Source organism: Melospiza melodia, chromosome 1 (assembly GCF_035770615.1).
Source record: "Melospiza melodia melodia isolate bMelMel2 chromosome 1, bMelMel2.pri, whole genome shotgun sequence".
NCBI lineage: Eukaryota > Metazoa > Chordata > Aves > Passeriformes > Passerellidae > Melospiza > Melospiza melodia.
Window position 1 is genome coordinate 41,394,141 of NC_086194.1, and position 27,269 is coordinate 41,421,409.

Below are 27,269 nucleotides of genomic sequence, written 5' to 3' on the forward strand. Positions count from 1 at the left end.
AAGATCTTTTCACTTGGCAACCACTTCGCCTTTTTTTGTTTTATAATAAGCCTTTTCTGAATTGTGTTTATAAAGGTACTCAGGTTTTATTTTGGGGAGTAGTGTGCCTGTTGTAATATGCTATTGATTTTTCAATTTGTGCCATTAGCATTGTTTTAGTAGTTTTATGCAGTCATACAAGCAGCAGGATAGAGCTCTTGTACTTGCACTGTAAGGAAGCTCATTTAGAATGTTCCTGAGGCTGGAGTCCTCCTGGCCATTTGACTAGATTGCGATGTGCTTTATCAGTTTAGTGCCTCATATCTGGGGGACAATTTTGTGCATTTGCTGGCCAATGGGCTCAATATTCAGATAGGTCTTTTCCAACTCCAACATCTGACTGTGTGCCTTGTTGCAACGGAAAATTGCTGCCTTGATAATGCTTGGTAATACTCTTACATTATGTGAGCCCCAGGATGCTATTTATGAATCTAACTTTTTCAGTACTGCCCGCAGGCACGAGGCATGAGCAAATGGTGTTTATTGCAGTGCAAATAGGATCTTGCTCTTGTGCAGATTCTGTCTGGAAGCTTGCACATTCCCCAATAGAATGGGAACCATATGGATTTTTTTTTCCACTTTTTGGCAGGGAAATAGTGACCAGACACTGCAGATAATGCAGTCCCCAAATGCAAAGGGAGGGTTGGTGTAGCAGAAGAGTATGTGCTTTGTCTGTTAAGCAACAGAAACTGTTGTTAAAGTGCTGCCTCTGTGTGCCTGATGAGGCACTGGAAATTTGCTCCTTTTTAACATCGCTCAGAAATGTGTTCTTTTGAGCCCCTTATAAACCCCCTTTCAGGAACTTCCTGGAGCATCTTTTTGCCTACAAGTGATGAGTTTCCCCTTAGCTTATGGAATCTAGGCATGCTGAAAAAGTCTATTTTTAATACAAGGGTGACGTCCATTTTGCCTTGCCCTTGCCACCTGCACGCTTGTGCTCCTAGCATTGCAACTGCAGCTGAGGAGCAGGGACATTGTCTTGCACCTGCAAAAAACTTCTCAGATCAATGTAAGGATGCAAACTGCATCTGCAGAAAATGCAGCTGAGCCTTCTGGAAAGCTCTCCTTAGAGCTCACAGGTCAACTACACCACAAAGCCTACAGCTCTCATAATGCCTGGTGCACTGTACTAGATACGCTGCATGCATTTTAATGCCAGGAAACTTGGAGGCATAATTTAATATATTTAAGACAAATCAAAGCCAGTATAATTCATATCTCTTTCCACTCCTCTTTTTGATGTAGATATTCTGATGACTGAGAATCCTGTATTCCCTTGAATGAACTTATAACGTACATCTTCCACCTCATTTCACCTCTCCCTAAGCCTAAAGAAAAAAAAGAAGGCAAAGCCTAAGACTGAATATAGGAAGGTCCTCAGCTGCAAATCTTGTTGTCTTGCTGTAGGGTTTGTGCCAGAGCAGGCCACTCTTGTGTTTTTGTTCCCCTTGTCCCCTTATTAGATCCCCAGCATGCCACTTGTGCCAGTTACGTATGAGGATTTTAGCCCATTTGTATGGAGAGGAATTTAGAGAGATGCCTCAGTGTCCCGTGGGGGAGGGCGTGTTGAGCCCTCTTTGTCAATGAGCCCTGCCCTGGCAGCAAGTGACTCCAGCAGTGTGGTAGGTTGAGCATCCCATACCTCAGGGTGGCTCTGCTTGAGTCCATCCCCAGCAAGGACACCTCCATCCTCACCACACCACTGTTCTTCACTTATGCCAGAGACATCCACATCCTTTACTATTAGATCCTTTTGGCCACATTTGGCCCTGAGGAAAGAAGACAAGCCTTTGTTTCTTGATGTAAGAAATTCCTGACTGCAAAATCATTTCTTTGCAGCCTGTTGCAGTGGCTGAGATTGTAACACTTGATTTTTTATTACTATTATTAAAATTGAAATATATGAACTGGACTTTCCTGCATTGTCATTTGCAGCATCAGAGTTTCTTCCTTTCTCTTCCTTAATGCCCTTGTGCAGGAGTTTTCCCAATACAGCTGAATGTCCTGGTGATATGTTTTATTTGATCCTTATTTGAGAGCATTCCAAATGGTGACAGATAAATGGTATTGGCAGGGCTGTGGGAAGGGCTTTATTTTCCACATTACTGTAGTATATATTCTACAGGCTTGGGTACTATTCAGATAAATGCATCTCTAAGCTGAAACTGAAATGGCAAGCTGTCTGTCAAATTCTTGGCTTAGCACACATTTTCTGTAAATTTGTTAGTATTTGCTGGGATTTATTGGAGAGTTTATTCCAAAGAGTCAGCACTATTTCCAAATGGAAAGTTGTTTCTTCCCTGTACTTGTCTTTGTCCAAGTGGTTCATACATGGTTAAGGGTATGAGCCCAGCATCAATGCCAGGTTTATGAACAGAATGAGAAAAGAATAAACAAAAATGTGTGGTTTTATCAAAAGATATTTGGTTTTATATTATTTTTAGTTTAAAAGATTTATATATATTTCTATACATTACACATTTTACCCATAGACTACTAAATTTTGTCAGTCTGCTATTGAGTATTTTCATTTACTGCACACAAAATTTCTTAGTTGACCCACTTAGCAAGATCATAGCCCAAGTGATTTCTGGTTAACATTGATCAGAGAGACCCCTGTGAAAGGGGTTAGATAATATGCAACATGCTAGTGCCAGAGATGACTCTGCCTAGTGGTATAAAAATCCCTTCTCCCTCGATGTTGTGTGAAACTAATATTTGGTGTAAGCGTGGGGATACAATTGCCTCTAAGTTCTCATAATAGGATATATATAAAATTGGGCAAAGGCACAATTTTAAAATAGTCTCTGTGTGAGCATTGTGAGGGCTGATAAATGGTCCTAAAATAGCATTATATTTCTATTAAACAAAAAATCACTCAGATGCCACCTGCTGCTTTTGGCATTTTAAAATCTGATTTGGAATAGAAAGAACAAATGATTGCTTCTCTGTCTCCCTCTCCCCTCCTAACTTTGAATGTTTCCGCCCAGCGTTCAAAGAGAGCAGCCTGTTTTTCCAAGGCTATTGGTTGAAGTCAGTAGTTATTTGAGCCTGCAACCAGAATGAATGCATCCAGTCTGAACTAGACTGATTAGTACTAAATCTGTGATGCCAGCGTGATCAGGAAATAGAGCACTTGTTTAAACACCAGTAATGATTTTTTTTTTTTAGGTTTTTTTTTTTTTGTTGTTGTTGTTGTTGCATAGCTCTCAGGGAAAGCTACTGTTGATTGCCTCAGAGTAGGGAGGGGAAAAATATAAAAAGAGAGGGAATGCAATTCGCTTCACTGTGCAGAATCTTCTGTTACTTACTGGTGCATCCTCTGTGAGGGGTTTGAATTGTACAAAAGAGCACTGCACGTGAGTGTTTCTCTATGAGTCCAAAATACAGGCATTTAGACATCAGTAAAACCACAAACATTCTTTTTAAAGCAATTTTATTGTTCTGGCTTGCAGTTAAAACTGCAAAAAGGTCAAATGCAAAAATCTATACAAGCATACACGTATTAAGTACTAATACAGTCCAGCGGTAGTGATGATATTTTCCAAGTGATAATTTTATCAATAATCATTAACGCACAGGGAAGGAGAAAGAATATAACATTTATTACCATCAAGCAAGAAATGGTGCAGGTTCTGTTCATAGCATGCAACAGTGGAAATAAAACTGGCTAAATCTGAGATTTTTAGTGCTGCCTGGGGCATTTAGCCTCATAATTCCTGATACATTTCATCAGAAAAAGGGGGTTTTGCTCTCTGCATAGATGAATACAAAAATTTCAGCAAGAGTTTTTGTAGCCACCCCTTAATAAAATAATTCAGGCATGTATATAGAAGGTGTTATTTTCAGCACTGAAGCACTAGGATATGAAAAGAAAACCGTACCCTGTGTAAAAATGAAATCGGTAATGTTGTCTTCGATATCGTGTAAGAAATTTCCTTTCACTAGCTAGCGCCCTGGAAAATCAGCTGCCTTTGCATCTCAGATAATTGCTTCTTGTATTGTGAAGTTCTATATTTGTGCTAGTTGAACTGAAAAAAAATATGCTTTGTGTAAATATTCCTCCTCCTTTCTATTTTCAAGATCTGCTCAATGGAGCCATCACATCTTTTTTATTGTGGTTTTGGAAATAGATGGACATAATTACCTGGATAGACTCTTTTTGTCTTTGCCCAGGAGGCAGTGAATTATTTAGTCAGAGCCTAAGTAGTCAAAAGGTTCAAAAACCTCTTGCCTTTGTTCTTTGTTTGCAGATTTTATTCCTCACCGTACAGTATTCCAACAAACCGCATGATTCCACAGACATCAATCACGCCATTCATTGCTGCTTCCCCTGTCTCTACATATCAGGTACGTCAGATATGCTCTTGTCTACTGTGTTTCCCAGTTAATGATGTTTTGGATGTGGATGAAGGCTGAGTGTATACCAGAGAAAACTGTGAGTGCTTGCACTCTTAAATCACTCTTGAAACAAAGGGCTCTCTAGGAATATTCAGGTATCATTGCATAGTTTTAAGTGTTTCCTGCATTATTTACAGAAGTAATGAAAGCCACTGTAGTTCTTAATTTCAGTCAGCTTCTCTGATAAAAAACATTTTGCTTAATTTCCAATTGACAACACCAGAAGCTTATAATTCTTATTGAACTGTTTCCTCATTTTGGCTCCCCTTCATTAGCCAAAAGTTTTTTAAGTGTTTGTTTTTCATAATTTATGTTGACTGCAATATACTTTGACCTTTTGACCCCAGCTATATTTTTTCCAGTAATAACATCCTTTAAAAGTACTCATTTTTGTCCAATAATCCCTGACAAAACAAATTACTTGGGGATAAGTGTCCTCAAATCGTTCTTTAGCCTGCTACATGCCAAGTCATTCAGAGTTTCTCTTTTCAGCATATCCCTCTCAGATTTCCACTGGGAAATATTGTCTTGTTTTGGCTTTCTGAGATGGAAGTCAAAACCAGATTGTATATTTTTTATTATTAGCCATTGTCTGGGAACTTATCACTTCACAGAAGCTGGTCATTTACTATACATTTTCTAATTTTAGTTATTTTTACTCCTGTGCCATCAGTGCTCTTCCAACCCTGATTCTTACCTGAAATAAGCTACCCAAACTTTCAGAACTGCATGGTGGGCTGTTCCTAATGTTAGGGTTGGCTTGTTGGGGCTAGGGGATTGTAGATGGTATGGTACTGCTTACAGGTAGTTCTGAGATGTTACTCTGCTTTAAACTTGATCTTCAAAGATAAATGATTCTTGTAATTCTCTTTGACTTTTGTGTTATTTTATTTGAGATGGCTATGTAGCACTTGCAAAACAAAAGTTATTTTGATGAGGTAAATTCAGTAAATTTCAGTAATGGCAGCACCAAAGAAGAGTCAGTGCCAGAGATACACGCTGCATTGTGTGCAGCTCATACAGTTTTCTTGTTAGCAAAGCTGGCTTAAGAGCCATTCTACTTCCCATTCAGGCCACTGAGTTCAGGCCCCCAGGCACCCCAGCCACTTACTTTCATCACTGCTCCACAGTTCACAGTTGCTCCCCTTTTCCCATTCTGGTTTGAACCATTGCATCAGTTTGTGGTTTCATGCATTTGCACCAAAACCATTCTTTTTTTTTTTTTTTTTTTTTTTAACTTGTATCATTTTCCTTAGATAGTTTGCAATGAGCAGCAGCAAGCTGTGGCAGCTCTAGAGTGTTTTAGCTCATGGGGATTCCCAGCAGAAAATGTTGTAGTAGAGGTGTGTTCACATGTGAGTGTGCTGGTTTTGGTTCTCAATATGTTTTGCTGAACTTGCTTTTCAACAAAAAAATAGACTTTGATAAACATATACAAATGTTGGAGAAATAATTATTGTTATAGAATTAATTCTTGACACTTTATCCATTAACAAAATCACTGGGCATCTGGAGAAGTGGGACCTTGTAGCTTTCTCCTTGTTATTCCTGGTCATGCTCAGTCTGAGGTGCTGCACACCCATCTCTGGGACAGCAAGTGAGGTGTTCTCTGATTGCTCTAGCACTGCTACATCTTTTGTGTACTTGTGTGTTGTGGTGTCCAGACTGATGCAAAAGGAAACTAAAATACAAAATTCTATAGTATGTGGGACATTCACACATTGAACAAAAGGTAGATGTGGCTTAGAGATGCCACACATATATACAAACACCCTATAATGTGTCTAATTCTTTGTAAACTTGTTATATCCTTGAAGTATAATACATGGCAGTCATAAGGCAGAACAACAAAGAAAGTCTTTGATGATTCATATGGAGTTTTGGTGGGAACAGACCCCAGGATGCTCAAGCTAAGAATGATCCTGGAGGGGCAGACTTCTTAAGCCAGCTTTGCCATGAAAGCTTTCAATTAGAATAATTTTCAAAAATTCTGAATTAGATCTGCAGTTCTTACTGGGAACAGAATAAGTGATCCTGGGATTTCTAAAAATGTTATACCTTTAAAAGTTCATTCAGATACTTTTGAAAATAAACTTTGAACATATTCTGTCTCCTGCACTGTCGGTTGGATGACATGTTCATGATTATATTGATGGATGAAAGCAAACAGTGCAAGTGAAAAAATAGGACAACATGGAATATTGAAGGCTACTTTACGAGATAAAATGTTGTGATTCATAGAAGTGGTGCAATCACTCAGACTTCTGACTTTGGTGGAAAACATTATCAAATGAAATTTGAAAGCTTTTTCCTTTGTCAATAACTTTATGAAGCATAAATTAATTTTGTGTTGAGTTATAAGACTTAAGTCTTTTGTCAAAATTAGCATCTTAGTTATAATAGAGAGAATATTTTTAAGTAAATCTTTAGGTTTTAAACTTTTCTATGCTAATTAAAAGTATTTGATGTGCAGGTCCAGAGTACTTCATGGATGCCTCATCCGCCATATGTTATGCAACCAACAGTAAGTGGATACTTGGTTCTATCTGGCTAAAAGTGCTTCCATTGTAGCCTTGCTCTGCTCTTCCAGCCACACTGAAGTCTTGGGTCTTGTAAGAGCAGCCAGCTGCTCCCTGAGACAAGAGCCCTCTGCCGTAAAGATTTTCTTTCTTTAAGGAGCACAATTTGATTTAGTGGAAAGGGGAGGATGGGTGATGTGTTATCTAATTGCACTGATTGTACGAGAGTAACAAGTTCTGAAGTGTTGCTTCTGAAGCTGTGCTTCAGGGACTGCAAGATAACCACATATCTGTGTACTTTGAATTGCCAGGATCAACACGTGACCTTTCCCTTACATGCTTATCCGTCAAAAAAGTCCTGTGCAGCTTTAGATCAAGGACCCTCAGTGCCTCAGTAATGCATTTCAACGTGGTGGAAAAGGGTGAATCACAGCTGTCTTAATCTGCTTCATGATTTCGCCAGTCAACTCTTTCTCCCTCTGCCCCAAGAAATTGTCATCTTTATCAATTTACAACTACTTAAAGGTGCACTGTGTTTCTAATCAACATTCTTTAGAACTAGTGCAGCTGATTTTTGTTTATCTCACAGAAGAGTTTTGATGCTCTTTACCTAAATATTAGCAGTATATCAGGAGAAAACACCATACTGAATTCCACTATAGACAGATCACTTTAGTTACATTTCTACCTTTTTTGAGTTTCTCAGGTATAGATCCACTTGACAGTGCCATTAATCAAAATTTAAATGCATGCTCCACATAATCATCAATATAGTGATTTTTAGAAGAGGAGTAATATTAAAATGAAGGTCTGTAGTTTATGATTGTTTGTTATTTATATTTTTGTTCAAATATTTTGACGTCATAGTGGTGTAACTTCTGGTGAGTTAGCTGTACAGCAACATGAATATATCTACATATCTTTTTAGCTGCAAAAAGATATTTATATGTATATATATATATATACATATAAATATCTATATATATATCTATATAATATATATAGATATATATAATTTGCAGCCCCTTTTCCACACCCCTCAGTTCTTTGGAGGCAAGTTCTTCAATTCTCTCACAAGGCAGGGAGTATAGTGTGGGACTGACTGGGGACCCAATTCCAGCTGCTGCCCCTCTCTGCAGACTCTGGGAGAACTTTCCATCTCAGTGGAGTAAAGCTGTTGCTGTATTCCTTGTGGGGAGATGAAATGTGTTGAAATTCACAGTTAACATCAGTCCTGTATTCAAATATTTGGATTTAATAGCATACCACAAGAAGTCTTAGATGTGTGTATTTGATGAGTTATGAAACTTGTGGAAGCCAAAGAAGTTCCAATCCTTGCAGAAAGACTCCCTTTCTAAAAGAAAAACCTAAGCACTCTACCAATCCAGATTTTGTGATTTGTGTGTTTGAGTTTTATTTGACAATATTGAGCAAAGCATTTTTTGCAGTGATAGTAGAGGTATTATTATGAAGCAATTAGATGTATTTACCCCTTAGTAAGGACATGAAGAAAAAATTGTCTTTTGTAGTGAGTAGCACCCTCAAAATGCTGAGTTAAATGGGTGTTCACTGTGAACCAGAGGGTCATGTCAAAAAAGGGAAGTCTGATTCTAGATGGAAAAGCAGAGGGACTGTGGATAAGTGGTGTACCATTTCTGTTCCAGTCTCATTGCTGTTGTGGGTTACTTCCATGTGTTTTCTGTAGCAATCCTAGACTCTTCACTGACAGATTTTTCCCATATGTTTCCAAAGATTATGTTCTGAAGAGGACATGAGGCATTTAGTACCAAGGAAGCATAAAAACCAAAAAGGCAGAACTACCATTCCCCAGGTTTCATTCAGAGATGAATTCTTTATTAGAAATGTCTGAAAACTTGTCAGAGTATTGCCACACAGAGAATTCAGGAGACTTCAGAATTAATGGTCTGTTTTGAAAGAAAATAAAGAATCTGTGTTAATTTTAAGTTTCTGTAGTTCCATGCCTAACTATATATAGACTCTATTATAGGCACCTCCATAGCCAGAAAAAAAAAAAAAAAAAAAAAAAAAAAAAAAAAAAAAAAAAAAAAAAAACAGAAAAGAAAAGATTACAATAAAGTTGGCAGAATTAAGGGTGTGAGTTTTGGTAATCCTGTGAGCTGATCAAACTGGGAACTTTCCAATTTGGTTAGCTTTCTGTTTCTTCTTATAAGCTAGTTTTCCATGCTGTTATCTAAATTGCCACCACTTTACTTCATAATATTTTATGAGGTGATTGATTGTGGCATGTGATGTCCCAATGGACACCACTGCAGAAAAATGTTACATTCCCCTTGCCCCAGGAAGGAGAACATTTTGTTAAGCCTCTATTATTCTTTGTCAGTAGAGATGAACTCATACAGAAAGCACAGTTTGAATTGCTCAAACAGTGGTGGTTAATTCTTTGTTTTGATTATAAGTATCCACTAAATCATGTTACTGGATGATTAGCTTTTCATTTCCAACAGAAAGTCCTTCTTGATATTTATGTATAATTTAACAGCACGTAGTGTCCCTCCTGACAAAAAGACGGGCAGAGCATGCTGTGGAGGAGACAAAGGGGGTTTTTCACTCAGCGTGCTGAGCACAGGCAGGGCAGTGTTCTCCCAGACTGGCAGCCTTGCTGACAGGAGGGAAGAGCTGTGCTGCACAGCACTACCATCCTGTGTCTGTCTGTCCCTCCTCTGCCTGCCCATCTCATCTCCCTTCCCACCTGCCTCCCTGTGCAGCAAATACAAAGCTCTTTCTTCAGAGATATTCCCTGCAGTAGCTTGGCCTGTCAGACATTTTTGTCCTTTATTTCCCTTTGTATATAAATTTCTGCCACATTTTCCTGATACGTGCATGTGTGCATTCTGTATCCATTTACTTGGTGGATTAAAAAGCCCACTAGAGTAAAAGATTGTATCTCCACTTCCTCTATAGCTTTTAAACTACAACCAGATAAACCTCTGACCCTAACAAACAAAAATGACATATATATTAACTCAAAATGTTTGAGTATACTGGTCTCCCTCCTTAGCCTTATTTGTCTTCTTATTTCTGTGATACCCTTAAAAATAGAAAACAACCAAAGTTACATTTTGTAAGAAAACAATAGTCAGAACATTTTTGTCCTAAAAGGAGAAAGACAGATGAACAGTCAAGGACACTGCAGGTATAGAACTGATATTGTAGAATGTTGCTAATAAACAACTGCAGATACAATTTTTAGAGGGGTTTTATTTTTGCTTATCAGTGGTTTTTTGCTGGTCTTATTCCAAGAGCCATGGAAAAATAGTATCAAATAGATTGAGGTAGCATTGCTATTTCTCAATAAGTATTATTGAAAATAAACTTCTGCTGGCATAGTAGGGTCGTGCATGAAAATTTCTCACATCTTAATGCTTACACAACCTTCAGGGTTTTGGAAAGCAGTATTCCTGAATCATGTAGACATGATGAAAATCTACCCGGAGGATCATGTGTGATTCAGACACTTTTGAAATATGCATCTTTTGTGAATTGAACCTTCACCACTTTTTCCCATATTGCTTTCACTGTGTCAAAGTAAGAATACCTAAAATTTGGCAGTTTCATTGCTTTGCCACGTGCTCTGGTTGGTCTCCACAGTTTTAATGGAAGACAAGCTCCAAAAGAGTTACAGCAGTGTGAGTTTGGATTAAAATTGGCAAAACATTTAATGCACTGATGATAGTCCAGGCTCAGTTTAGTTAACTATATCTTTCAAAGTACAGTGCTTACTCTTCTGTGTTTGAAACAAAAGTCATATTTTTCATTACTGCCTCAGGATAAGGATAGACAGATAGTGATGACAGAATGAAAACATAAATGGGATAAGAGTTATTCTGAGGCTTATAACATTTGCCATATTACCATGTTTTTCCTGTAGTCCCTGAAGGCTGTTTGAAAGTTATGGGGATACTTTGAAAAACATGTTTACACGTCAATTCACATGTAGACAGTCTCATTTTTTACTGATAGGGGCATTTTTAAAAACCATTTTGATTCAAATCTTTATTACAAAAAATACATGTATTCTTCTTCTTCAAAGGCAATTTTTTTAGTGATCCAACAGAAATACGCTACCTTAAGGCTCAATGTACAGACTGGTTTTACTCTTATCCTCTTTTATTTCCAAGTAAAACTCTGTGTGCAATCACTGGGTATGCGCAGATAGATGTTCTTGTCAGTCTGGAATAGTTTCTACGTAATAGCTGGAGAAGGAGTATGCCAGTGCCAGCAGGAAGGCTGTAAGCAGAGCAGCATATGGAAAAATGTACCACTATAAAGATATAGATAAATTATAATGATAAAGTATGTTGGGGAGAACTTCTGTTCTGGAAGTTTCTCAAGCCCTTAGCGTCCTTCTAGAGCGGTCAGTGTCTTAACAAACACCCTTATTATTTTTTTCTGTCATCCTTCCTGTGGCTCATGGCTGAATGGAATCCGTCTGTCTTTAAAAGCACCAACAAAAACGTGTCTTTTTTCATAAGCAGTGTAAAACTCCAGCTTGGTGAGAAGCAAGGCTGAATAAGGGCTCCACATTCTTGCCTCTTGATTGTTGTGCATGAGTGTAGTAGCATAAAAGGTACAAACTGTTCAACTGGAATGGATCAGTTTTCATTTTCTCACTAGTGACTCTGCTGCTTTGGATAATACCCAAAATACCACAGCAGTTTCAGTGTTTTGATTCCTACACTCTGGAACAAAGAAGTTCCTTGTGCTCCAATCCACATCCCTCTCCCAAGACAGCTTTCTCTACCTCACGTTTATTGCTCTACCTTTTTAGTAAACAGAGCCAGGAATCTATCTTGATTTTGCCTGGTTGAGTGTAAGAAAACAAAATATATCCTCTGCAGACAGTTGAGTCCTGCCTCCAAGATGAAATGTGAGAATTCATCTAGCTGGTATGAAAAGTAAACAGGAAATAATCCTTAGAAATTGGAATCTTTAGCAAGTCTTTCAACTTTTAGCTGTGTGTTTTTAAGAGATCCTTTGAACATGAACTTACTTGAACTCTTAAGGCTAAAGTGTTTAGAGGTTGAAATAACTAACCAAATGTCAGCGACAAAGTTCTGCTGAGCAATTTTAATTCCAGTGTTTCCCGAGGCAGAAAATCAAGGACTGCAAATTCTATAACTCTGATAATCAAGGCAGTAATTGGCAATGTTCCTTTGGGGCAGGCAGGCTCACAGGAGGTCAGTTCTGCCTCCCCCTCACCCAGCACCCAGTGTACACAGATGTTGTCTCAGTGCTACCTGAACAGGTTTTTCATTGGCTGGTGAGCATGTGCTTGCTGATCTCCTTTAGTGCCAGGTGTTGTTGTTCTGGGGAGAGTACCCAGGACAGAAAAGCAGTGTCTGAGTTCAACTAACTTAGACCTCTAAAAGAAAACAGGTGTAAGAGATTCAGCCAAGTTGCATCTCCTACTCAAGTGTAGCAGTTTTTAAGTCCGATTATACAATGCTTCTGGAATCATATCAAAGTATTGCTCCAGTCCTTTGTTCTGCTGTTGTAGAAATTAATGTGAATGCCAGAAAAAGATACATTTAAGTTTGATTGCCAACATTTTTTGACACTCTGTTAGAGCCCCCTAGTGAAATGGAGCATTTTTTTGTGATGGCAGCAAGACACACCACATATGGATTCACTTAGAAAACATGGACAGGAGAACCACAAATGTTTCCAGTAGACAAGCCCTTGCATTTGAGGAACTTGTGGTGTGCTGTTTTATCCTAAAAAGACTTCAGACCTCTAGTCAAATTTTCTTTTCTTTCCAATATTCTACAGATAGCATGAACACTAAATGTATAAACCATCAGTTTGTTTAAAGACATTTACATTAGTGGAAAAAAACATAATGTCTATGTTTATATAAATCTATAAACATAAGTGAAAAAGATATTTGGAAAAGAAGGCAGCTGACACTAAATTTGAAAGGTTCCCCAGAGTTTCTTGAAGCCAGGAAATTCTGGTTGAGGTTATGGAATATTGATTTCTTTTTAACAAAAAAGATGCAACCTTACCCGTCAACCTTCATTGTCAAGAAAAACCTTAATACAACAGCTGTTTAAAAGCAGTTTTATCAAAGGGGCCTATTTTTTAAAAAGATAGTTATTAATCAATAGACATTAGAGTACCTTCTGTGGAAGAATGTAGTGCATTTTTAAAAAAATCAATGCCTAATTTTGTACAAAACCTGCATTCTGCTTTCATGCTTTCACTTTTCCCAGTCTGTGTACATCATCTAAGAATATCAGCAATACTTAATTTATCTCCTATTAATATATGTAACAACTCTGTTTTCATGGAGATTTGCATTTTCATCAAGTTTTAGATTTACACAATGTGAAAATCCTGAACACAAATCTGTAAGATTCATATGTTTTGTTTGCCATTTTGAGCAAAAATTCCTAATTTGGTGAGCACTGGTCAAGTTACTTATTTACCAGGTGGTGGATTAGTAAGTAGGCAGATTGTGATAGGATCAGGAGAGAGTGGTGGACTGTGTAAATGTATGCTATTAATGATAGGCCAAGAATTAGATGAATCAGTTTGCAGAGAGTAACAGGCTCAGCAGAGTGGTGAATTTAGCTCACCATCAGGTATTTTGCCCTATGTGATGTATTCTGGTTAAGTGCGCAGTGAACAGGCTGAGGTGTGTGACATGGGTGTGTTACAGTCCTCTCAAATTTACCCTCCATCATGAACCTTTCTCTTATTTTGTGCCTAGCATTGTCTGCTGTCTTGCAGTTGGTGCTGATGTTACCCACCTTCCACAGAGAGCGCTCTCCTCTGCTGGCTTACAACAAATCAGATGACGTGCGCGTCGTAAGCCGGACCCCAGCGTGCTTTTAGCAAAGGTGGTCGTGTGGTGCAATTGCCAAACATGCAGGTTCTGTGATGGTGGAAGGGAAAGGCAACAATTTTCATCTGCCACAGACAGCAAAGGGCTTTGAATGTGCTCTGTGGTCTGAGAGCACAGAGGTTTCACACTAGTTGGGGGCAAGGCTGGGAATAATCTCTGGGTGCCTTTCCCATGATGGAGATGTGGTTCTCATTTCCATAGTGCAGTTAAGAATACAAGATGTTACCAGAGGACTGTTCACCAGTGGAAGGGGACCTGAATCTCCTTTCTGCCTCCCAAACTCCATCCCTACAACTGCAGGAAATCTGCATTTCCATTTACAGAAGAAGCATTGGGCAGCTTTGGAGAAGGAAACAGGTTCTGGGGTTCTGCAAACCCAGAAGAGGATTTTTGAGGAAAGCCTGTGATTTACAAGTAGAGTAATGCCAGGGCAGCACCTTAACTGTGATAACTGCAAAATAGGATTTATAAAGACTGGCACAACCTGTAAAAGCTGTAAAGGTGAATTCTTGTTAGTGAAGGATCAAGTCAAGTTTTGGGCTGTTGACAAGATGTCCTTTTATAAACAATTGAATAGGAAGAAAATTATGTATGAATCAAAGTGCAATCTTCAAGGTTAATTAATTTACTATTTTTTTTAAATATGGTATTCATTTGAGGTTTTGTTCCAGAGGCTTCAACTGGTTTTGAAAGAAAATTCCAAATAGAAATCATGCATATTTGTTTAGCTACAGATGTATTTTATAGCTGTATTTTTCCTTGCTGTAGTACCTTTTTTACCTGAGCCTGCCTTTCCTCACACTGGCTTCAAAGAATACATGTAGGCTTAGAGCACTTAGTGACAGACACTTTTTCATCTGCCACTGATCAGCTTTTTGACCTTGCAGAAAACATCTTTCTCTTAGGCTCAGTTTCAGATTTTTCTTTTTTCAAATCCCAATCTATTTGAATTATAAAACTGTCATAGTGCTAAATAGTTTTTAGTAGAAGTTTGTGAAAAGTCTGGTGGAACAAGGGCCTATATTGACTGATGCCTCTAAACACATCCTCACAGTGATGCTATTAGGGTTCAAGATTTTCATGTTAATTTTTAAAATGCTACAAAAGGAAATATTGGATCTGATTTTTACCAGTATAAATCAAGAGTTAACTTCACTTGAGAAAATTGAATTGCATAGGTGTGAAACAGCAAGAATTAGAAGAGAATCATGCCTGCAGCAATAAGCTGATGAAGGAGACTCTGGCACCTTCTTAATCCTTGGAACAACAGCACTTCCATAAATTACCATTATGTTACAGCCAAGTGTATTCAAGGACCAATTTACATAAGTAGGGAAAACTAGCTAATCTATGTATTACTTACAACTGCATCATGATTTTTTCTAGTGCAGGACTTGTGTAAAAAAATTATAATAATGTACTCTAAGGACTTAGTCGCCAGTTTATAAGATTCAAAATTCCGGTATCCAGGAACCATAGAGTCACAGAATATTCTGAGTTGGAAGAGACCCACAAGGATCATCAAGTCCAACTCTTCAGTGAATGGCCCAAACAGGGATTGAAACCAAAACCTTGGCATTATTAACACCGTGCTCTAACCAACTGAGCTAATCTCAGTGGCATGTTACATAATCCCTTGCAAAACCTGATTAAATACTTTGATTTTATGCCTCTTGATAATCCTATCAGGAGGTTTGTTTCAAAACACCTTTGCTCTGAGGCTTAGCATTCAGTTTTTAATTTCAACTTAAAGGTGCTCCAATTCATTTTGCCTCCATCTGTTCTTGGTCAAACATTCTTCCTACATTCAGTAACTGTTGTCCTATCTCAATGTTCGCCACATTAATTTATAGACAAAAATGTTACCTGCGTTTTCATTTTAGGTTAACTATGTTAACATCACTTCATTTGCAGTAATCTAAGGATTTTATACCTCTGGCTGCAACAATGACCCTTCTTTGGATCTATTCCACTTTGAATTCATTTTTTTGGGGCAGCCAATGCTCACAGGATTCAAGCCTTTTGTGCAAATAGCTTTAATACTTCCTTCTCTTCTCTGGGACGACTTTGCTGCATTGTAAAATACCTTTCTTCCCTTGTGCTCATGACTGGTAATGCTGTCGTCCTAAATTCACTGAGATACCCAAGTTTTCTCCTTCTTCCATGTTTCCAGCAGATGCTACTACATGATAAAGGAAACAACATGTTAGCCTGATTGACTTGATGAATTTGTGCCTTGCTCTGTTTAGTCCAGCCCTTCCTGTGTGGTATTCTAATTTGCCACTTAACTTAATGTGCCTTACAACTTTGCAATTTCCCCAAATATTATTCAAGGGAATTATTAAAAGCATTGGATGAGAGCAATCCTGAGGGAGATGTTAGTGACCCTCCCACTGAAGTAGTATAGCTTGTCTTTTAGCACAACCTGTTATCATTTCTGCTTTAGTTAATCCTTTATCATCCCCAAAGTTTAGTAATTTCTGGCTGTAACACTGCCTGAAATACTTTATTGACCTTCAGAGAGTTTAGATCTGCTGCATGTCCTTTGTTGAGAAAATAGGTTATTTTATTTTTAAAAATGAGGTTAGCTAGATCTATCTTTGATTTATCTATGTTCTATCTTCATTAATATCCTTTAGTCCTGGCCACTGGACTTGTGCTCATATGTTCCAGCTCTGCAATAGAGATGATCCAGTCCTGCTTCCTCAATTCACCTTGAGTTCAGTGACTTCTCTGGGTTTTTCATCTCCTTTGTCTGTATTCATTTTTCTGCCCAAACACTCACTCTCTGAGTGCTGCCTCTGCTGTCTGCTGGTTCAGGTAGGAAATTGAGAGAGTGAGAGAGTGTCCTTATTCAGCTGGGGCTCCTTCTGAAGTGCGTCCCCCATCTGCCCTGCATGGGGAGCCAACCTCTGGGTTCTCTCCTTGGTTTTCACTTATCTATGTAAGAAACCTTTTGTTATGTGTTTGAATATCATTTGCAAAGTCTCAGGTAGACTTTTAGTGAATTTTATTTCTGCCCTCCAAATGTAGCATTTTCTTGCCCTTTTTTTCCTCCCTTCTGTGTTCATTTCTGATATACTTGTTGAAGGGTCTGAGTAAGTAGCTGATTAATTAGCACCTTCTCAACTGTAACTGCTGAAACATCTTACTAACATAATTATTTTAAAATCGTTTTTGCAGAGGCAATGCTAATAATTTATTTTTTTATCTCAGTGTATAAATGTAGGCTGTGGTCTGACATTCTGGAAGTTAGAAACATTCAAGATACCATAAGTAGTAACTTATTATTGAAAGTATTGAATGTAGTCAAGTCTAACAGTATTTTACATTCATTTCTAACTGGTAAAATGCTTTCTTTTAATTTCCAATGTCCTTAGAAAGAATATAATATTGACCTAAACTTTGCAGTACAGAGGCAAATAATGTATATCTTTCCTAAACTGATTTTAGTCCCATTGAAGTGGAGTAATTGCTTAATTACAGTTTTCAGGTTGTAACCTTGTGGCCTTGTTTTCCTCTCAAGGTGGTGTGCATTAGGATTAAGTCCATGCATGCAGCAGTGTTTGCCACAAAGCCTCTTGTGAGTCAGTGGTATCTGCAGTGCTGTTGAGAGGAAGGTTTCAACCTCTTTCTTACAGGACTGAGAAAACAAATAGTGAAATGTAATAGCATAGACACTGAACATTCTTTGGCTGTTTCATAGTGGATTGATGAAGAATGAGTTGTGTAACACAGTGATCAACAGAATCTGAAGAATTTTGAAGGAGTGCCAAGTTGTTGTTTAGTGAAATCACTACCTTTAGACTACCTGTCAAAGAGATGCACTTCCAGCAGAGTAGGTTCTCTTATCAAATGACCTATTGTTAACAAGAAATTGGAAATTAGGGGCTGAAATCTCACTTCTTCTTTTTATGGTTTAAATGCAATTTTTCATTTCTTGTTACTGACTACAAGCTTTTGTTAAAGGATATCTGCTGGACAGACTTTCCCAATCTGTGCCTTTTACATAAGCTACCTGAGATATTTTGTAATGTCACTGCAGGTCTTCTTGCTGAGGAGGGACCCTGTCTGTAACATCCACCCCAAAGCCCAGGTGTAGCCTTTCACCATTGTGCTTTTCTGAGTGAGCAATTGAGTGGAAGTTATCTTTTCTCTATGCATGGCAAACCATACGTGCACATCCCAAAGCAGGAACACAATTGCATTCCTCATTATCAGTTGTCTGTTTCTGCCTCCTAAAAATGCTGTAAACTCACAGAGTGTGGAGTCCTCATGGGGGGTTCAGTCTGGGATAACTTGGATGATTACTTCAACTTCAAGCTTAGGATCACAGGATTGACACCCTGCTACTGATCACTGTGGTGGGACAAGAGGGCTGCATATGATTCACAGAGCACAGAGCCTGCTTTCAAACAGCCTTTGTACTTTTACCGTACGGCATTCTGCAAATCATTATGCACCCCCTCTTTGCCCAATCCACACAGGATGTGAGTCTGTGTCAGCTCCCAGCTTGGTAGCTTTCCTCTTTAGCACTATCAATAAAAAACTCCTTTTTGCAGCTTTGGAAATTACTGGTCTACTGCCTGCCTCTAGCCAAGAAGGTGGGGGTGGGTGTCACATTCACAGATGTCCCACATCTGACAGGGCTGTGGCTAGAAGTGTATTTTCCGTAGGCAGGTAGGGGAAGAGACTCACCACTGCAAAGCTGGTTCATCTGCACTGCCACAGCTGCTCCTGGCTAAGCCAGAGTTCAGTGGTCCAGGAGGACAAGCAGTGTTCCAGGAAAAGCATGGTTGTTGTATGCATTCCACCACTGACATTTCTTCCTGCTGGCAGGCCATGTCATTTTTGTGGAAAGGAGAGGATTGCTCTAGATGTACTTATTTTAAATGAGGATGAAGTGTTTGATGCAATGATTGTTTCCTGGTGCTTGTCACAGTTCTTTCTTTAGGGAGAGAAAGGGGTGGACATTTGTCAGGAGCAGTTTGAATGTTTCTGATAGACAAGCAGATGCAGAACCCCAGCTCACTGATTTGTATCTGTGGAAGTAGCTAAGCTGTATTAGCTCCCTTGCTAACTCCCCTCCAAGTGCAGCAAGCAAAGACACTCATCATGACAGCTAAAGCTGTGACAGGCCACATCTTGCCTCAGGAACAGCGCAGGAATAAGAAAAATTTGAAGTGAAAGACCTGTGCAATTCCCCTGGTTTCATGCTGCTTTCTGCAGACAGTAACACCCTATTCACATCATCAGCTTTCGCTTGATACCCAGTTTTATAACATTTCAACCTAAGTCTTCACAGGCGTTCAACACCTTGGGCTATTGGTTCTACCAGGAGATGACTATAAAGCAAATTTTAGGCAGCTGGTTAGAGCATGGTAATGGTGGGAGAATCTGGTCTTTGGAAGGGAGTCCTGGTACTGCTGCTGCTGCCCAGAGAAGAGTTATGGCTCAGAGCTCAGATTTGGACTCACACAGCAAACATACCTTCAATCCATGCCAGTGTTAAAAGCATGGACCTGGAGTAGGTCCTGGGAACTCCATACTAGTTTGGCTCTTTCCTTTGCTTTGCCTCCACTGTCCAGGATAGAAAAGCAAGATAATTTATCCTTGGATGGCACCATTCAGGCTTGGCTACAACCCTGAGAAACATTTCACTTGGCCCACACAGATGATGTGCATGTCTTTGAGATTCTGGACTTCACACTTCAGTGGTAGTAACCATGGATGTTTTCACTGGGATAATAGAAATATACCAATGTGTGTAACTGCATCCATTCAGGAAAAAAGAAATAATTGGACATGCGTGTAAGCCAGGTGAACTCATTATAAACATCTTGTAATAGAGCTTGGGACGTTTCAAGTACCACCATTGAAGAGAACTTCCTCACAATATTTAAAATGTCTACATTTTTTATTCTTCCTAGAGTTTTACATGCCATTCAAATCTGTCTTTCAGATAAAAATCAGTGATACAGGTCATGGCTCTGAGAGTGTGGGCTGTGGTGATTAGCAGTGATCTGTTTGTGGTGATATTTGCCTGCTTCCACAATATGCAATGTATTTGAATCCTGTGTGAGCTTCTTTTTGTTATTTTGTTCAACAGACAAGTGGAGGAGTAAGTAGAAACGTGCCATGAGTGCTGTTGTATCGAGTGAAGTATGAGACTGTGCTTTGCTGTTTCCTTTCATCTGCTTGGCCAAGCTGGGACAATATGTAACCAGGCATTATGCAATATTTGTTCTGCTTCTCACAGCATAAAAAGCCATGTTAATTCTTTGGTGCTGGTTAAAGTCCTGTGGATAAATACAAGGGACAGAACTCTTTGACGTTGACAATTCCAATATCCAGTATAAGTCATAGGAGCATCACAGGCTTTTGTATGTTATATGTGCTGAAGGACAATAGTTTTACTCAAATGTGGTGATTTCCCTCTGAGAAGTATTTTCTCTATTTCAAAGAATGCTATCTATCATTCTGACATGCTCCAAAGTAGAAGCCCAAGCCAAACAAACTAAGCAACAGCAAAATCAGCTGAAGGCTAGAATATGTGACAAAGACTAAAATCCCAAAAGAGTCTTCTGTCAGGCACCCAGTTGTACCCTAGGTATTTCCATTTAATGAGTTACTGTGAAGTGAGTGAAAATTAATGTGAAATTCTTTAGTATCGCTGTGAGTAAGCCCATTTTGTTGACCTCTGAGTTAGGAACTACAGAAAATGTCACGAGCTGCAGCCAGCTGTTCATGCCTTCTGCAAGATCTGCTTAGACCTTAAAGCAGCTGACCCCTAGATATACCCAAATAGCAAGTTTATTATGAATACACCTGAACTGAAGTGAGAAGATGAATTACCATCTTTGAAATATAGGACAGTTGCCAGAAAGTTTTAACATTTTCTCTGTAGAATAAGGGGCTTGGGAATGCAACTTCCTGAAAGTGATGAATTGGTTCTGATGATTGATGTAAGGCTCTAATTTTCCTGAAGGTTTTTAAAGGCTTCTGAAATGTTTCTGAAATACTCTAGTAATTGGTGTTGTACAATATTAAAAATCCTTCCAAGCTGTCTAATTAACTACAGCCATAGTTGCTTCTCAAAACCAAAATTAACTACTTGGTTTGACGTATTGTGAGCACTCTTACACAGGTGGATAATTCTAGCTCCACAAGGAGTTTTGGTCACCGAGTTTCTCAGTTCAGTGGATCTGCAATTGAATCATTTCCTCTTAATGGGTGACTTGACTAAGTGGTTTGAAAGTAATTAGCAAATACAGTGGACCCAGTATTGAAGTGTATGATCAGCATCTTATCAGGAGCTACTTATTTCCTGTGGAAAACTGCAGTCAGCTTCTCAAGAAATTCAGAAAGCAACTTGTTGCTCCTGCTTCCAAGGAAGCTAATCAAGGAATGCTTGCACCATCCCAGGCATGTTTTGACTTGTGATGAAGTGATCCCAACTGATTTTAAAGGCATTTTCAGAAAGTCTGTTCTTTATTGCTATTGGATGTTTTATTTGGTCACTTTTAAGAAAGCAGTAATTGTCTTCATACAGACGCAAACTATTTTTTATCCGCTAATACATTTTAGTCTTGGTGCACAGCTGTTAATGGGATATGCTTCCACTCCAGAGCAATTCAGATTGATTTTGTTTCTACTTCAGAAATATATTACAGTAGAACCACAGTATATAAAAGGGCTCAGTGTGTTGAGATGAAGTAGCCTCATGGTATTTGCAGCTTCTAATGGGAGCTCAGTACATTTAGAGCAGAAGTGGTGATTGATTGTCTGGTACTCAGGCTAATAGATAATGGCACTGAGTTAGTCAGAAGCTCTCAGCTCCATCAAAATCACACCTGACATTGGTCTTGTGCCTCTTAATATTGATTGGGTAGTTCATATGATAAAAGCAACATGTTTTGGAGGAGATTTCCAGAGCTGAGTGAATCTTCCTTCAGCTTCAGTTACATTCTTTCCAGAAAGGCTTCCTGCCTAGAGTAGCAGTACTCCTCCGCTGGAAAATTTTTAAAAGGATGTTCTCAGGTCTGTTTATTTTTAATGGGTTTGGATGCGGTCACTGAGATCCTGTGAGGTCAGAAGAATGGAATGAAAGTGGTCACAGATGACACTTGAGCTATTTCCACAGCTGGACGCACACCAGCCAGAGTAGGCGGTCCTCTGCAGATGAATTAGTTCATTGAAGTACATGATACAAAACATCTGTTACAATGAGAACAAACAAAAACAATGTGCCTTTGAAGACTGGGATTTGTTGCGAGCTGCTTGCAAGGGTGCTGAATGAGGCAGTTGTCAGAAAGTCAGAAACATTTTTAGGCTTGCCCTTGTGTGAACTAAAGCAAAACTACATAGTAGAAACAATTAATTAAATTAAGCAAAAGACCGTTTTACCCAAATTTTGTTGCACTGATTCCTCATACAGCAATGGGGAGGGAGACAACCCCTCTGTATCAAATGTTTTTTATACCCTAAACCACTTTTAATGCAATGATATAACTCCAGCTGAGTGGCTGTAAAAACTTAGAAGCTACAGTGGTATAGTTATTCTGTCAGTCGTTCCCTGTGCAGCTTTATTACCAGCTGTCTTGAAGTGCAATAGACGTTTTTCATTGTCACTGCCACCTGATGACAAATAAAACCTTCAAAATGCTTTTGCTTGAAGGAATAACTCACAGCTCCTAGCCAGAAGTAGACCTTTCACGTCACCTTAATGAGCCAGAGCAATCCAAACATTCCCACCCCATTTTACTCTTACAAGGCAGATGCTTTTGGCTGCCTTTGATTTTTTTTTCCTCATGGTCGAGCGGGTGAGGAAGTAGGAATACTAAGATATTTATGGAGTAAACAAACATGCTGTGTGTATTAAGACTGAAGACAAATCAATCAAAGCTAGGTGTTTATCAATTATTATAGGGCAGCATTGTTCTCATGGACAGTTTAAAGAAAATGTAACACTCCTAAAATAATGTGTTCATTATTTAAGCCATGGTAATGATGAATTAGATGCAGGTATACATCAAAGCATTGGTTCCCCTCTTTTTTTTTCTTTTTTCCTAAATTGAGCGTGCTGTCACACGGATTTGATGGATGAGAATTGTGTCCTAGATACATAATAGAAAAAGTTTGCACTACCACAAAATGCTCCCAAAGAGGTTTGGATGCCCAGTCTGTGTAAGCACACTAGGTAGACAATGCTAGTAAAAAAGTAAAAAACCTAAACAGAAATGAATCCTTTAGATCAAGCATGTGGTAGGGATATGTGATTTTGGACCTGGAAATCTTTTCGTCCATCCCCTGCTGGTGACCTGCCATGTCTGCACAAGGCTGCTGTTTTTTTAAGGCTCAACAACTGAAACAGGAGCTTCTGTGAATCTCATGAGTTTCAGATAGGCCGCTGGGATGGGGTCCTCTTTTGTGGCTTTCCATCTGGGATCCAGTGGTGGGTGTCAAAAGAGGTGAGAAACTGCAGAGGAAACAAAATTAAACAAGGTTCTTGTATAGTTCAATTGATTCTAGTTTATGCCTTCCCGATGAGCGGGGTGTCTGATTGTATATGTAGTCATAATTTATTATAGCTGTACAAGACAATTATGTTAATCTTACTTTTATTTCCTAATATTCTTTGATCTCATACACATCAAAGATGTAAAATTTTAGTCTTGTTGATAATTAGCTAGAAAGCAAATATGTTGTCTGTCAGTACAGAGGATACAAAGCACAAGAAATTGTCCTGGGGGAGTCTAGATTCTAGACTAATTTTTTTTTTCTCCTCATCAGATTTTTATTTCCCTTTCATCAGTTCCCTCAGCCATTAAATAAATGTACTGGAAGTAAACTTTGCCATTTTGAAATTCATTCAGCTTATTAAACCACCTAGTCAGTCAGTATGAATCCTCAATTGAGGAAAAGCAGTTTGGTACATCAAACAAAAATGAACATCAGTGTTTCCCAAAGTTGCAACAACCCCTTGCGGTCTGTACTGACGAAGGTTTCACGCTTGCTTGCTGCTAGTTTTAAGCAGGCACAGGCTAATGCTGTGCACAGTTCTCATTTGATTCACCCATTATAGTCCAAAGACTTTGATTTCTAACTTGTGATTACTGCTCTGGTCAAGAACAGCAAATGAGGATACACTAAATTATTTGGCTCTGCAGTTGCTCTTCAAAGCTGTCTTTCTGGAAGGAGAAAACACACAGGGATTATTTTACAATTTCTGCAGTGAATCTCTGCATCAGTACTTTATACCTCCAGCTGGTGGATTTATACATCGCAGTTTATTCTGGGATTGACCCCTCCCTCCACTTTTGTTCATGAATTGCAAAGAGATCATTATCTTCATAAATTTGTTTACAGTCCAAAACTTCCATATGAATAATTTATGGCAACATTTCAGCCTAAGGATCCTTCTCAGTGTGCATAACAAGTATTTATTAGATGGTTTCTTACTGGAAATTTTTATTAGATTTGATTCTTTCCTGTTCCAAGGCTGGTTGTCCTTATCTTTATTAATTACTTCAGCTTCTTGAAAAGATGGCTGTTTTGCCAGAAAACAAAATTTTGTTTCTAGGTTAAACAAGTTTACAGGCAGCATAGGGCCACAAAATTTACAATTGGATTACTGAAAAAAACCCAAAAATCACTGAATTACAATCTGAATCTGAAAACAAGAGCAGAATCATCTCTGCTAGACATAACTAATTAATGAAAATCTGTCTGTGCTATAAAAATCTTTTGTATACCTGCATAGTGATGTACAGCTTGGCATCTGTCTCAGAGGATTAAAACAATGTGAAATACTGGTAGTTGATGACAAACCATAATTAATTTCAGAAGGTTCAGGATTTCAAGCCAAATTTTTCGAATTCACTAAGATCTGTATGTTACTGTGATTGTTGGATTACAGAAGTTTGAACCACTGAAATTGCAATTAGCTTCTGCTAAAATTTTTGCCTCGTCTAGTTCCCTCTTCAAGCAGTGCACTTCTGCATTACTTCCCTGAATCCATAATCATCTGCAGTGACCCTGAACTGAAACACCAGAAGATGGTCCTTCATGATGCTGCAGTTCCTTGATAGTAACAGAAAATACCACAGGAAATACTAGCAGAAAACCATTTCATGTATTTTTCAGTCCCACAAGTGGATTTTCTGTGTGACTGGAGAAGTCACTGCAGAACAGAAATGTGGCTGCCAAGAGGTTGGTTTCTACTGGAGTTTATCAGAACATCTGTTGTTAGTTACTATGCATCTTTTGATGTCAAAGACAAAACAAGAGTTTGTTTGGTTTTTGGAGGAAGGGGTTTCACATATAATGAAGATTCACAAGCATGCAGTGCACAGAACCCGGCTCTCGAGTCCCTGTCACTCTGGAATTAATTAGAGGACTATTTTTTTCTATCCACAGCTCTCAACAAAAGATAGGAGTATTAGCCATTTGCCTATCATCTCATTCCTATTTATCTTCCTTTGGATGTTTCTTGTTTCCTTTACCTCTGAGGCTACCCTTTGCCTCTGGCTATGACTGACAGGACTATTACATATATAATACTCTGTGGATAATAAAATTTGGCTTTGTGGGCAGAATCAAATAATAGCTCTAAAACTTGTCTTCAAGTGAAAATGTGCAGACGGAGAGAGTAGTGACATGGAAAAAGTTGTGAAAATGTTGTTTTGACTCCACTCCCAGAGAGAAATTAGGGAGTGAGGAAAGGGTGAGAAGAAGAACAAAGACCAAATATCTATAATCTCTTTGTTTTCATTTCTGGGTTGTTGAACTAATTTTAAGCTCTTTTTTCTCCTTCAAATTTAGATAAATTCTGAAATTATATGTCATTTTGAAATATGGTGGAAACATTCCTTTTGACAGCTCAAATTTTTTATTCTTTTGGTCACAACTATGTGCCAAATGTGACCTGGATTCACAGGATGTTTTATGCTCTTTCAGAGTTGTGTTTTTTTTTTTTTTCCAAATAACTTACTGTTCATCTCAGCAATATGTGTGTACTATCCAGCTGGCCTTCTTTTCTCTAGCTTCCTCAATGATTTGTTCCTCCAAAGCATCCTCTTACCATCATGTGAAAGACATCTTACTGAACTCAGGGCAGACTCAGCTGTCTGATCAGTGCTTCATGGAAGGCTGGTCATCCACTTTGGGTCAAAGACTCACTCTGGTACATTTACCACAACAGTGACTCACCAGCTCATTCCTCTCTGGCTCCAGAGCAAGGTGCTCTCTGTTGTCTGAGGCATTTTCAGAGCATTTGGTAGTAGGCAACTCCCATCAGCTGCCTTGTAACCTGGAGAATTTACTTCAGGTAGGATTTAGAAAATCACTTTGAAAAAAACTTGAACTGCTCTTTCTTGGCTCATTCGTGGAACCTCTGAAATTACTGTTGACCACAATAGTAGTTAATTTTTAGATGCCAGAGAAAATAAACATAAAGATTTTTTTTTTCCTGAGAAAACGGAACACCTCTACAATACTCAAATAGCTGAAAGAAATTCAGGAAAGCTGCCCAAAAAAAAATTTATTTCAGCCTAAACTTCTGCAAATCAGACAGTGTGTGGAAACCACAAAGTCACAAAGAAGTAAAAACATCTTTGGGGTATGTCAGGATCTGACTGCTTGCTGTACATTCCCATGGACTAGTACACAGTGGGTGGTGGGAAATGGTGGTGTACAAAATAAAAGCTGTAATAAATAAAATCTTTTTGTACAGATTACTGCAGCATGGATATGGATAAGAGTAAAATAGAGTAACTGACCTGATTTACTCTGGTAAATTCATTTAGAGAAAACTGAAGCAGCAGACTTTGACTTCATTTGCCCATGTTGCTTTGGCAATTCCTCTGAAACTGGCAGTGTGATAGCATGGATGTGGTCCATTCACTAATCTGGAAAAAGGAACAGTCTTTGGTGGTTACCATCCTTCTGATAAAACTGAGTGCCCTGAGAAGACCCAGTAGCCATAGGCCAGAGGCAAACACCCTCTGTAGGCAGAACAGCATGCCGGCCAAGGACCATGCAATCCTCTCCCTGATCAGTAACCTGTGGAGATGCAGCTCCCTACCTTTCCCAACCCTTGGGAAGGCTGTTGGACATCCCCAGTCACAGTGGTGTATCTCTGTGGTGGACAGTTTCTCTGTGGGTAGCTGATACCTGAACAGAACTGAGCAGCTGTTGCTTGATAAAACTTTCAGTCCCAGCAATGACCAAACCTGGTGACCCAGCACTGAGGCTCTCTGTTCCCCCCATGTACTTTCAGCATATTTAACATGTTACAGCTGTGCTCACTGCTATACAATAGTTAAGAGGGCTGCCAGCATTTCCAGTATGAACTCGTATTTTAAGGATAATAACTCAGCTGTAAAAATGTGCTCTAGGCTGAAACTTTATAAGGAAGATTT

The 27,269-nt window shown here is 38.8% G+C and overlaps 1 protein-coding gene across 5 annotated transcripts in view; it reads left to right on the forward strand.

The window, feature by feature from the left end:
• RBMS3 (RNA binding motif single stranded interacting protein 3) overlaps nucleotides 1–27,269 on the forward strand; it is a 704,809-nt gene that overhangs the window by 628,409 nt on the left and 49,131 nt on the right. For all 5 annotated transcript variants that reach the window (XM_063155034.1, XM_063155024.1, XM_063155043.1 and 2 more), the window contains 2 exons: nucleotides 4,293–4,389; nucleotides 6,914–6,964. In XM_063155034.1, the coding sequence (XP_063011104.1) occupies nucleotides 4,293–4,389; nucleotides 6,914–6,964 (148 nt within the window). The remainder of the gene's footprint in view (nucleotides 1–4,292; nucleotides 4,390–6,913; nucleotides 6,965–27,269) is intronic.